The 12,984-nt window shown below is 37.6% G+C and overlaps 1 protein-coding gene and 1 long non-coding RNA gene across 3 annotated transcripts in view; both read left to right on the forward strand.

Moving 5' to 3' along the window:
* Positions 1-1,625, forward strand: part of LOC146467147 (kelch-like protein 25) — a 2,419-nt gene extending 794 nt beyond the window's left edge. Inside the window, exon 1 of the mRNA XM_085126004.1 lies at positions 1-1,625. This exon is cut by the window's left edge and continues 794 nt beyond it. Coding sequence (XP_084982130.1) covers positions 1-1,200 — 1,200 coding nt within the window. The 3' untranslated portion in view covers positions 1,201-1,625.
* LOC146467139 (uncharacterized) overlaps positions 1-12,984 on the forward strand; it is a 76,876-nt gene that overhangs the window by 60,433 nt on the left and 3,459 nt on the right. The window contains exon 1 of one of the 2 annotated variants that reach the window (XR_014867758.1): positions 6,418-6,456. The exons of the other annotated variant lie outside the window; for it this stretch is intronic. This is a non-coding gene — a long non-coding RNA (uncharacterized LOC146467139). Of the gene's footprint in view, positions 1-6,417; positions 6,457-12,984 lie in introns of those variants that run through there. 2 annotated transcript variants of the gene reach the window in all.

Below are 12,984 nucleotides of genomic sequence, written 5' to 3' on the forward strand. Positions count from 1 at the left end.
GTCAGAGCTGAAGAAGAAATTTTTCAGGGAATTTTGAAGTGGGTGTGTCACAGCAACAGTGAAAGAGAAATCAATTTTCCTGAACTATTGCGTCAAGTTCGCCCGCATTCCCTGTCACATGAATTTATATTCAATGAACTTATTAATGAAGAGCTGATAACAGCTAACAATGAGTGTTTAAATTTTGTGTTGGCAAGCATGAAAGAAATTGTTGCATCCTCTGGCACAGAACAGGTTTTAAGATCACCAAGGAAATGCCTCGAGACACATGCAGATGTGATTTTTGTTTGCGGTGGGAGGAAGGCGTTATGTTACCTACCACAGCACAACAGGTGGTACCAGTTGGCAGACATGGTATTGGAGCATGGAGGTCATGCCATTATACAATGCAAGGATAAAATTTACATTTTTGATAATCAACATGTTGGACCTGGCAAATTACGTGTATTAGAATACTACATGCCTTCTACCAACACCTGGGGAACAGTTCAGACCACCATTCTTCCGGATGTTGAAAGTGAAGTGGACATTGAGTTGTTTTCAAGCTTATCTGTAATGAATGGCAGTATTTATGCAGTAGGATCTTTTAGTGAAATGATGTTTGTTTACAATCCTTGTAAGAATGACTGGGACTTCTTAGATCTCCCCTATTATCAGCATGGGTGTTGTTGCATTACTTTCAACAGGCAATTTGTGTACATCATAGGGGGCTCTTCTTCTCTGACAGATTATGGATCCACAACAGTGAAAAAGTTAAATCTCCAGGAAAGTAGTGTGGAAGATGTTGTAGCCATGAATGAAGCAAGGCATAATGCTTTTGGAGCAGCCATGAATGGGAAGATCTATGTAGCAGGTGGACTACAAAAGAAAGATGGGAATCTTAGAGCACTCAACACATGTGAGGTATACGACCCATCAACTGACGAGTGGCAGCTGATACCAAATCTTAACGTTCCTCGTCATTCTGCAAACATGGTGTGCTTCAATGGAGTGTTGTTTGTCGTTGGTGGTGGCTTGAGTGCCAAACAGTCAAGAGAATTATCAGTGGAAATGTATGATTCCAAGTCTAATGAATGGAAGACGAAATCATCTATTCCCATCAGCTGTGAAAATGAAGCAGAAAAAAAGAAAAAGTATAGATACCAGGCTTGTTTAGCAACAATTTGCAGAGACATATTAAAGAAGCCTATTTACTTTTGAACAATAGAAAACATTTTGATTCATTTAGTTTTGACATTGCAGTAGGTACATAATTGCTTATGGAACTTGAAAAAGACTAAAACAGGAACTACTGTAATAATTACTTACAAAGAATAGGAAATAGACAATTTCAAAGTTTAGTGGGATGTTCTTCCACATTCCAACCACAATTAATTTTTTTTCTCTGTTAAACTAACAAGATCGAAAAAAAATAAATTTTGTATCCTGGTAATCTTTTGCCCATACTAATGCAATTCCGTGGGGCACTGGGTTAACTTGCCACATCTGGTGGGTATTATATTTATCTTATTTTTTTTAAAATTAGTCTTCAATTTGCAAACTTGCCTTGTCCTCACTAAAATGTATAATGAAGCCAAGTCAAACATTTCTACCAAGAGTACAAATTAAAGTTGATTATTGTAATATTGATTTGTTATTAAATGTACATTGTATTTTTGTTTTCAATAATCTGCAGTTTGAATGAAGAATGAAAATTGACACTAAAAAAAATGGAACTACCTGCAGATACAGTGACAGTTTCATTAATTAAATGCAAAGTGTCATACAGCAGACATGTGACAGCTTCAAGAAAGGTTTTCAAATTTGCATAACCTTTCATCTGTATTTTATTATTTTTCACATTGTTTCTCTTTGCTTTCAGATTGTTTAGAATTTTGATCAGCTGTCATTTGCCTTGATAGCTTAGTTGGTAGCTGAGCACTCTCTTGGTTATATACGGAGGTCATGCATTCAAATCCCTTTTGAATCAAAAATTTTTCAGGTTTATATTGAGCAAAATTGAAGAACAACTCCCTAATAGACCTGACAGCAAACTGCAGGTCCACCATTCACCAACAGTCAGCAGACAGATTTGTTGGGGGCTGTTCTTCAATTTTACCTTTCTTTTCACAACTGTTTTAAAACAGTTATACATTACTTACATCTTTTTTTGTGGCTCCTGCAAAAAGCACCTTCTGTCAAGTCCTCACAGCATGCAAGAAACAACCACTAGAACTGAAACTAAATGGGCTCCTATTGGGTAAGGATATTCTGCAATCACTCTGTTTGTTTTAACACAACAAAAAGGTACTTTAATTTAAGAATTTTGAACACAAGAATTAATTAAATATTTTCATTACCACTACCAACAATAAATTATTGTAGTGAATAGTGAACAACCTTGAAGTTAATTCTTAATTTCACAAGTTTCCTTAACTTAGGAAGAAGGCATGTTTTCCAACAATAATTATTATATTCTACATATTTTAAGGACGGTGCCTTACTATTGTTACTGTGCATAAGTTCTGCGCATCTTGAGATACTCATATTTCCTATGGGTGGTGCCCATTAATACAGGGGTATTTTTGCGTGGTTTAAATGTACGCGAAGAAAGCAGAATGCTACAAGTGCTCTTGGTATCCCAAAAGAAAATTGGGGGTAACCATGCACTTTTCAGAGATCATTAAGCTTCAATTTAGGAAAAAAACTGCCATGATCATACATTGCTCTATATTTTGGCGCCTTTTAGATATATTGTTGCTTAATTATCTCTGAAAAATGTGTGGTTACCCCCAATTATTAATTTTTTTTTTTTTGGATTTCAATAGTCTTTGCTAAGATCTGCTTTTCCAACATAGTCATAAACCGTAAAAAAAAAATACTTCGGTATTAGTAGGCACCATCCTTAACCATAACATAAATTTAACAAATAATCTAATGCTATACTCAATATTGCTTTAAAAAACTGCATAATTTGAACAAAACTTAGATCACACCAGTTCCATTAACCTTGAAACTACTGCTAAGTCAAGTTGAAAATGCAGAAAATTAGCCTGAAAACTTGAAACAAACAAAATATATTCGAAATTAATAGATACCTCCCACAAGCATGGCGAATGTGCAGTTCCAGAAAATACCCATACTCTCCCCATAGAAGGTTTTTTGTTTTGCACCCTCCCTCCCCCCAGGAAATTCCAGTTTCGCTTTATATTTTGCTTTCAAAATTTTGACTTTTAAGACCCCCTCCCCCTAGGAATTTCTGATGGACTTTCTTGGAGTGGGTGTGGATTTTTTCAGGAACTGGACAATACTATGTGATCTACATACCCAGGTCTACATATCACTCATGTTGCTCACTCATGATGTTTTCATGTTCACTAAACTTCACACAGTTTAGTATAATTTGTATATATGTTCATAAAATTATTAATGCAAATATCTGTGAAAGGTAATAAAAGTTACTGACTAGTTTAACCTTAATCAACCTAAGTTAGCCTGTGAAATTCTCCTTCAAACACTGTAATTGGCTCCATCTTACAACTGACTGCAGTACATGCTCAAAAAATGACACATAATATTGTACATTATAGTTTTTTATTCTTCACCTTACAACAGCAGTGATGCAAACTGAAAAGAGCTTTATAATATTTGATAAAATGGAAATCAACTTTCATAACATGGGGAATATTAATGCATTGATGCCTTTTGCTTTCAGAGGAATGAAAATGCCATATTTTGGACTAAATATTATTAGCCAGCTTTTGATACCTTTCAGATTTGATCAGTCATTTTAATGTTAAATGATTATTCAGCTACAGTAAATAATTGATGACAGAAAAGGCTGTGTAACCGTGAACACAGAAATTAGCATAATATGATATGCATGTACGTAGGTATATAAAAAACATCGCCTACTCTAAAATCTAAATGTTGTGTTTAAATTCTTCTGTTAGGTGCCAGTCTGTTGGTCACTGTTTAATTGGTAAACATGATCAATGAAACAAATTCAACTATGTCAACTACATACCTGCCAACCCCTGGAGTACAAAAATCTGGAGACGTCTAGAAATCTTCGCATTGTAAGAATGTCATTTTCGACAATGTCTGAATACTCTCCAAAAATCACCCGAAGGTTCCCAACCATGTATTTCCCTACCATGTATTGTGCAATTTGATTGGTTGATTTCTGACCAATTAGGATACTGTACTCGTTAAATACATATCAATTTGATTGCTCTTTTTATGTTTTCCGATTGAGAATAGCTCAAATAAGAACAATAAATCCACTTCTCGTTTTATTCTCCTATTTGACATCTCAAAAATAATGAAATTAATGAAAAAAAATTGAAAAAGGCCACGGTAGGTATTTCCTGGGAGATTTTGTGGTCTAACCGGGAGACCGGGAGATTTGATGAAAAACTTGAAGACTCCCGGGAAAACCGGGAGAGTTGGCAGGTCTGCAACTAGTGAATGTACATATAACTAGCACTTCAGCGATATTACAATTTAAGGTCACATAGCACATCTCTGTAAATTTTTGCAAAGCACGCCTTGAAAGGATATAATCCTTTTTTGCTTTCCTTAGGGAATTCCTTAGGACCTGCCCACAGTGAGTATTTTTTACCTACTCAGAAACTTTCACTTTCAATTTTAAAAAAAAATAAGCTTAAAAAAAATGGGGGAAAGGGGAAGTAAAAGCCTAATACGACTCATACGAGTGCTTTGATTCAAGCGTTCTGCGCCCCCAACTCAGATCCCGGTAATTGTGGCCAATACACCAATAAAAAGTTTTGTTTTCGCACGGCAAGCCTCGGCCAGATACGATATCAGTGCGAGGCTTGCCGTGCAAAAACAAAGCTTTTTATTCTCCTCAGACTCAACATGGCCGCCGTGTGCACTCGAACTTGTTACGGTGGCCAAATTACGGCTTATCAACTCACTCAATAAAAACAAACATTCGTTTTTACTCCGCCACTTACGCACCACCACATTGTTTTGAAACTGACTCCATGACTGACTGACTGACTGACTGACTGACTGACTGACTGACTAGCTGGCTGGTTGGCTGGCTGGCTGGCTGGCTGACTGGCTGACTGACCGACTGACTGACTGACTGACTGACTGACTGACTGACTGACTGACTGACTGACTGACTGACTGACTGAGATGCTGAGCGATCAGAACTAAATGCTGACTGACTAACGGGTTGGCTGAATTATATACTGACTGATAGATTGAATTTCTGACAGACCAACATATTGCCTTATTGAGAGACTGGTCAACTGCTGCTAAGTTTGCATTAGCGCAGTGTAAATTATGAAGAATTCAAATGCGCTGTAATGTAAACATCCCTAATGAATCCGAATAGTATGTGACGAATTCCGATGATATTTAGGAGAACAGAGACGTTTCTTCCACGTCTGCAGGCTGAATGAGCAACTGACACAGCAACGTTAATTAACTCGTAAAAACACCGACCAACTCTATAAAGAACTGCCGTTCTGTCCAAAAACTAGAAGTGAGTTTGTATATTAGCAGCCCGGTGGCATGGTACACAAGGGTGGTAAATGTAGTGTACTCTATTGTAATGTGACGAAAGTAGCACTGCAAAAAAAAAAAATCAGAAACAAAAACAACATCGAACTCTTCAAAGTCTATTCTTTACATTTTTCTTTTTATAAGCCAATAATTTTCAGCGAGTCTTGAAATCGCAAAATTTACTTCTGTGACACCACAAGAGGTTATGATTTACCAATATATACTGCAATCATTAAACTTAGGACGCTTTTCAAGCTGAAAACTAAACTTGGACACGAAAACTGCTTTCAGGTAATTTCAACCTTAATAGATTAAAACATCACGTTAATGCGCAATCCGACAGCAAAACGACCATCATTCACACGCAAGCTTTGTTGACAGAAGTGGCTAAAAGATCAAGCATTTGTTCGTAACTCAAAATGTTGGATGAAAATGTTTGTTAAATGCAAAGTCGAGAGAACCGGCTAAACATTAAAATATGTTTTTCAGCCCGATGTTGGACGAAAACGTTTGATAGGTTAGCCGGGACATGAGAAACAAAATTTCATCGCTAGCAGAAGATTCCAAACGACGTCTAAGTTTGCGTCATAAAAAGTTCACTCAGAATCAGAGTTTGAAATTTTGTGGGGGAGACATCGTTGAGTTTACCGTGAAATGGGTCTTATAGAAAAACTCTCGAGCACGATAATTAATACCGAAAGGAGGGGCAAGAAGTGTTTTCACATAATGATTTTTCTCGATCGTTCATTACCGGGGGCTTTTAGAAGCGGCATTTCACCGCGCGCAGATGAATTCAAATGACGCGTAAATTTTGCGTCATAAAGGAAAAGTTCGTTAGAATACGTTTGACACTTTTGAGAGTGAGACATCCGTTGGTTTATCGTAACATGAATTTTATAGAAAATTCTCTAGCACGACAATGAATACCGAAATACAAAGGTCAGCTTACTGATCTTATCTTCCTGTTAAATTAGTAAGGGAAGTAGCCATGTTGATTCATTGCATTTTAACGAAAACGACGTTTATCTATACGTTCATGTGAGAGAGTTAAGTGCTAAAAAAAAATGAAAAACAAACTAATAACTAGTGACCAAAGCTTTCTTTATCTTTCATGGAAATCGTTACAAATTGAACTATGAGTTGGAACTTTACTTTAACCGGTGTTTCCTGAGAAAGAAAAAGTTATGAGTCAAATACATAGCCGTAGTGAAAAACAACTTTCTTTCCATGGAGCGAGCCTGGAATTGTAGCAGCGCGCGAGAAATATAGTGCACGCCATAACAACATCACTGCCAGTTTTTTTGTTTAGTTTTGTTTTGTTTTTCTGGTAGCGAAAGATGACGGAACTAGCAAATTCAGTTTTCTGGACCAAACTTCACTTTGCCCTAGTCTTAACACAATAAATAAAACGGCGGCCTTAACTAAAACTTGCAACAGAGAATTATTGTAAGTTTAAGCTACAGCTACATCGGCCTCAAACATTCTCAGTCCAATTCCTAAATCAATGAACATCTGTAGACAGACTCTTTGTAGTATAGGCTCAAAAAGTTTCGTCGGTAAGCTTAGAAAACATCTGTTAGTATGTCCTGTGTTTTCATCCAGATAGATTTTTATTCAAGAATACATCTATTTTGTGGGAGAACAAAATTAATTGCAATTCACCGGAGTCTGAAGTTATCCATTTTTGTTAGCCGATTAAGTTAACAGTTCCACTGTTTGAAAACTAGCGATAAGCGGCTGCCCTGGGTTTATCCCAACCTGACGTGTGCCCAAGGAAAAAAGTTTTACCACCTACTAGATTCATTATTGCATGCAAGTCGCGTATAATCCTAGTTCTAGGGTAACCATAAGTTGCCTTGCAAAAAAGGAACGCCAAGTAGAGATGAAACAAGTCTTCCATCTCTGCTTCGTGTTTTCTTTCTGCCTTCAGTCGAACAGGAGAGTCGTACAAGAAAATATTCTAAATAGTTTCATAGCTTCTTTTAAATGCTCCAAGAAGAGGGAAAAACTCACTGAGGTTTAAAGGAGCGTGAAGTGGAGATGAAAGAGTTCTTGCATCTCTGCTTTACGTTTTTTTCTCTGATCAAGTCAATCGGAAGAGGCGTATAAGAAATTGTTCTAAATAGTTCCATAGCTTCTTTGAAATACTCCAAGAAGAGGGAAAAAACTCAGTGAGATTTAAAGGAGCTTAAAGTGGAGATGAAAGATTTCTTGCATTTCTGCTTTATGTTTAAAATTTTCATTCTCTCTCAAGTCGTCCGGTAGAGTCGTGCAATAAACTGTTGTAAATAGTTTCATAGCTTCTTTGAAATACTCCAAGAAGGGGAAAAACTCACTGAGATATAAAGGAGCGTAAAGTGGAGATGAAGGAGTTGTTGCATCACTGCTTTATGTTTTCTTTCTCTCCCGGGTCACACGGAAGAGACGTAAAGTGGAGATGAAAGATTTCTTGCATCTCTGCTTTATATGGTTTCTTTCTTTCTCAAGTCACATCGAATAGTCGTAGAAGACAATGTTCTTATTAGTGTAATAGCTTCTTTAAAGATGCCCTATGAAAAGGAAAAAATGCTTGCTGAGGTATAAAGGAGTGTAAAGAGGAGATGAAAGAGTCGCTTGCATTTCTGCTTTGTGGTTTCTTTCTGTCACAAGTCACACCGAAAAGTCGTAGAAGGAAATTTTCTTATTAGTGTAATAGCTTCTTTAAAGATGCCCTAAGAAAAGGAAAAAAAGATTACTGAGGTTAAAAGGAGTGTAAAGAGGAGACGAAAGAGTTCTTGCATTTCTGCTTTGTGGTTTCTTTCTGTCACAAGCCACACCGAAAAGTCGTAGAAGGAAATGTTCTTATTTGCTATAGTGTAATAGCTTCTTTTAAATGCCCTAAGAAAAGGAAAACAAGCTCACTGAAGTATAAAGGAGCGTAAACTGAAGATGAAATATTTCTTGCATTTCTGCTTTATGGTTTCTTTCTTTCTCAAATAACACGGAAGTGTCCTGCAAGAAATGTTTTCTTAATAGTTTCATAGCCTCTTTTAAATGCCCTAATTAAAGGGAAAAAGAATTACCGAGGTCTAAAGGAGTGTAAAGTGGAGATAAAAGAGTTCTTGGCCATGGATCTCTGCTTTATGCTTTCTTTCCGTCTCATGCAAGTCACCCTGAAGAGTCGCAAATGAAATTGTTCTTGCATCTCTTCTTTATGCTCTGTTTCTGTCTCACGTCACACGCAATGGCGTACAAGAAAATGTTCTTAATAGTTTTAAACCTTTTAAGTGCCCCAAGAAGAGGAAAAAATAGACTGCAAGCAGTCCCTTTCTGGATAGTCGAGAGGTCGCGCGAAATAGCCGAGCGCGAAAAAAAACTAGAGCGAACGAGCGGAAGGGGGCTTGGGGAGAGGCGAAAAAAAGGGGAAAGGAAAAGAAAGGGAGTGCGCTCTTAGCTGTAACAGACGCGTTCAGGGTAACTCCGCCCACAATTCGTTAAGCCCATTAAAAATCCAATTAAAATGACAGCTAATAGATAACAACTCCGCATTGTTATTCAATGACCAGAACACCGGGCCAGAACATTAGGAGCGAAGGGAATAATCGGCGAGCTTCTTCGAAAAGGCCAAAATTCCAATTTTTCTTCAGGGCCCAGAGTAAAAGAAATCAACGACACAAACGCTCGAAGTGTAATTAAGAGCGTGGCTCAAAACAACTGGAAAGCTGTTGTTATATCATTTTAAAGCATCTTGCGGTGAATTCTGCCGACAAAGCTTGTTTGTTACAGTTAAGAGCGCAGTCCCTTTCTTTTCCTTCTCTCCCCCAGTCTCTTCTCGTTTATTTCTCCTCGCTCCAGTCTCGCTGCGCTATGAGCACACCATCTCGACTAACCAGAAAGGGACTGCTTGCAGTCTAAGGAAAAAACTTCCTGAGGGATCAAGGAACGCTTTATGTTTTCTTTCTCTCCCAAGTCATACGTAAGAGTGGTGCACGAAATTGTTCTAAATAGTTTCATAGCTTCTTTTAAATGCCCTAAGAAAAGGAAAAAACTTCCTGAGGTATAAAGGAATGGAAAGCAGAGATGAAAGAGTTCTTGTATTTCTGCTTTATGCGTTCTTTCTCTGTCAAGTCGTCCAGTAGCGTCGCGCAAGAAATTGTTCTAAATAAATTCATAGCTTCTTTTAAATGCCCTAAAGCATACGTATAAAGCAACGTAAAGTAGAGATGAAAGATTTCTTGCATCTCTGCTTTATGGTTTCTTTCTGTCTCAAGTCACACGGAAGAGTCCTAGAAGAAAATTTTCTAACTAGTTTCATAGCTTCTTTTAAAGGTTCCGAGAAGAGAGGAAAATCGTTGAGGTCAAAGGAACGTAAAATGGAGATGAAAGAGTTCTTTCTTCCATCTCCTTTCTATGGTTCCTTTCTGCCCTATGTTACACCGAAGAGTCGAACAAGAAATTTTTCTAAATAGTTTCATTGGTTCTTTTAAACACCGCAAGAAAAGGGAGAAACTTACTGAGGCATGAAGGAGCGTAAAGAGGAGATAAAAGAGTTCTTGCATTTCTGATTTATGTTTTCTCTCTCTCTCAAGTCGTTCGGTAAAGTCGTGCAATAAATTGCTTTAAATAGTTTAATGGCCAACTTTAACTGCTCCAAGAACAGGAAAAAGCTCACTGAGGTATAAAGGAACGTAAAGTGGAGACAAGAAGACTTCTTGCATTTCTGCTTTATGTATTCTTTCTGTCTCAAGTCATACCGAGGAGTCGTACAAGAAATGTTCTAAACAGTTTCATAGCTTCCTTTAAATGCTCCAAGAAGAGGAAAAACTCACTGAGCTATAAAGGAACGTAAAGTGGAGATGAAAGATTTCTCGATCTCTGCTTCATGCTTTCTCTCTCTCTCTCAAGTGACACGGAAGAGTCGTAGAAGAAGTTGTTCTGACTAGCCGGCTTCTTTTAAATGCTCCAAGAAGAGGAAAAAGCTTATTGAGGTACCAAGGAACTTAAAGTGGATATGAAAGAGTTCTTGCATCTCTGCTTTGTTGAAGTGTCGTCAAAGAAATGTTTTAAATGGTTTCATAGCTCAAGAAGAGGAAAAATCTTACTGAGTAATAAACGAGAGTAAGTGGAGATGAAAGATTTCTTGCATCTCTGCTTTATGGTTTCTTTCTGTGTCAAGTCACACGAGAGTCGTAAAAGAAAATGTTCTTATTAGTTTCATAGCTTCTTTAAAATGCTCCAAGAAGATGAAAAAACTTGCTGAGGTATCAAGTAACGTAAAGTGGATATGAAAGAGTTCTTGCATCTCTGCTTTATGCTTTCTTTCTGTCTGTTCTTTCTCTCTCAATTCACACAGAAGAGATGTACAAGGAATAGTTCTAAATGTTTTCATAGCTTCCTTTTAATGTTCTAAGTAGAGGAAAAACTCACTGAGCTGTAAAGGACCTTATGCGTTCTCTCTCTAATCACAGGGAAGAGTGGTACAAGAAATTGTTCTAACTACTTTCATAGCTTCTTTTAAATTCTCCAAGAAGAGGAAAAAAACTCACTGAGATATAAAGGAGCGTGAAGGGGAGATGAAAGAGTTCTTACAACTCTTCTTCGTGCCTTCTTTCTATCTCAAGTCCAACGGCAGAGACGCAGGAGGAACTGTTCTTGTTAGCTTGATAGGTTCTCAGTTTGAAATGCCCTCAAAAGAAGAAATAAGTCATGGAGTTATACAGGAAAGTCATGTGGAGATGAAAGAGTCTTTGCATCTCTACTTTATGCTTTCTTTCTCTCGATGATTGTGCAAGAAATTGGTATAAATGGTTTCATAGCTTCTTTTAAATGGTGCAAAATAGAGAAATCTCACCGAGGTATAAAGGAGCGTGAAGTGGAGATGAAAGAGTTCTTGCAACTCTTCTTTGTGCTCTCGTTCTGTCTCAAGTCGCACGGCAGGGACGCAGAAGAAACTGTTCTTTTTAGCTTCATAGGTTCCTTTTAAATGCTCTCAGAAGAGGAAATAACTCATGGAGGTATGAAGGAACGTAAAGTGGAGATAAAAGGGTTCTTGCATTTCCTGCTTTATGTTTCCTTTATCTCTCAAATCACACTTGTCTCCGGAAGAGTGGTAGAAGAAATTGTTTTAAACAGTTTCATAGCTTCTTTTAACTGCTCCAAGAAGGGGAAAAATCTCACTACTTTATAAAGGTACATAAAGTGGAGATGAAAGAGTTCTTGAATCTCTTCTTTATGCTTTCCTTCTGCCTGCTATTTCGATTCTCTCGGACGTCATCAAGAAGAGTCGTGCAAGAAATTATTCTCAATAGATACATAGATTTTTTGAAATGCTCCAAGAAGAGGGAAAATCTCACTGAGATATAAAGGAGCGTAAAGTGGAGATGAAAGAGTTCTTGCGTCTCAGTCTGCTTTATGTTATCTTTCTGTCGCCAGTCACAGTGAAGGTTTGTACAAGAAATTGTTCTTTAAATAGTTTCATAGTTTTCTTTAAATGCTCCAAGGAAGAGGAAGAAACTCTAGGAGGTATAAAGGAGCCTAAGGTGGAGATGAAAAAGTTCTTGCAACTCTGCTTTATGTTTTATTTCTCTCAAGTAACACTTAAGAGTCGTACAAGAAATTGTTGTAACTAATTTTCATAGCTTCGTTTACAATGCTCCATGAAGAAGTAAAATGTTGAGGTATAAAGGAGCGTCAAGTGGAGTTGAGAGGGTTATTTCTTCCGTCTCCACTTGATGTGTCCTTTTTGGCTCAAGTCAGACGGAAAAGTTGTACAAGAAATTGTTCCATCATAATTTCGTTTCAAGACTCAAAAAAAAAAAAACCCTTGTTAAGGTCTAAAACAGCCTAACGTGGAAATGAGAAAGGTCTTTCATCTCAGCTTCAGGTTTTTTTCTGTCTTTCAATCGAGACAACATCGGAACTCAAGTTTTAACTCGGTTTGTTTTTTGTTGTGACAGCAGATCGATAGCTACTGTAGTTAGCTGCAGTAAATGTAGGAGATGTGCTGCATGAGGAGTAGTAAATTAGGTTAAACCAATGAGAAATTACAAAAAAACTTATTTGGAACAAATTAAAACAAAACTAAAGCGCTTAATATCCATACTTGGCTTAATTCAGTAACATTATACGTACGCGGGTTGGTTCTCAACTGCACATCGGCGCAGTCCGATGAACACTTTAATAGAACAGAAATTACAAAGGTAAACGAGTGTCAAAACATGGCGGCGCCATTTTACAAAAGCACACTGATGTTCAGCTTCCTCCGCGAGGGAACCCGAGAGCGAAAAGTAGAACAAGCGCTGAGATTTTGGCCTGCGAGCTCAAGACAACTTTGAAAGAGTTCAATCTCCGCAGCAAATATTAAAAAGTAATTTCTTAACACACCTGGAGGGTGAGCGGTCGCTGCGATGCAACCTGGAGCAAAAAATCAAAATGTCACAAGCTAAAGGCTTCTTTCGACCTTTCAGAATCACTCCTCCACTTGATCAC

The sequence above is a fragment of the Pavona decussata genome, unplaced genomic scaffold (assembly GCF_977016875.1).
Source record: "Pavona decussata unplaced genomic scaffold, jaPavDecu1.1 SCAFFOLD_137, whole genome shotgun sequence".
Lineage (NCBI taxonomy): Eukaryota > Metazoa > Cnidaria > Anthozoa > Scleractinia > Agariciidae > Pavona > Pavona decussata.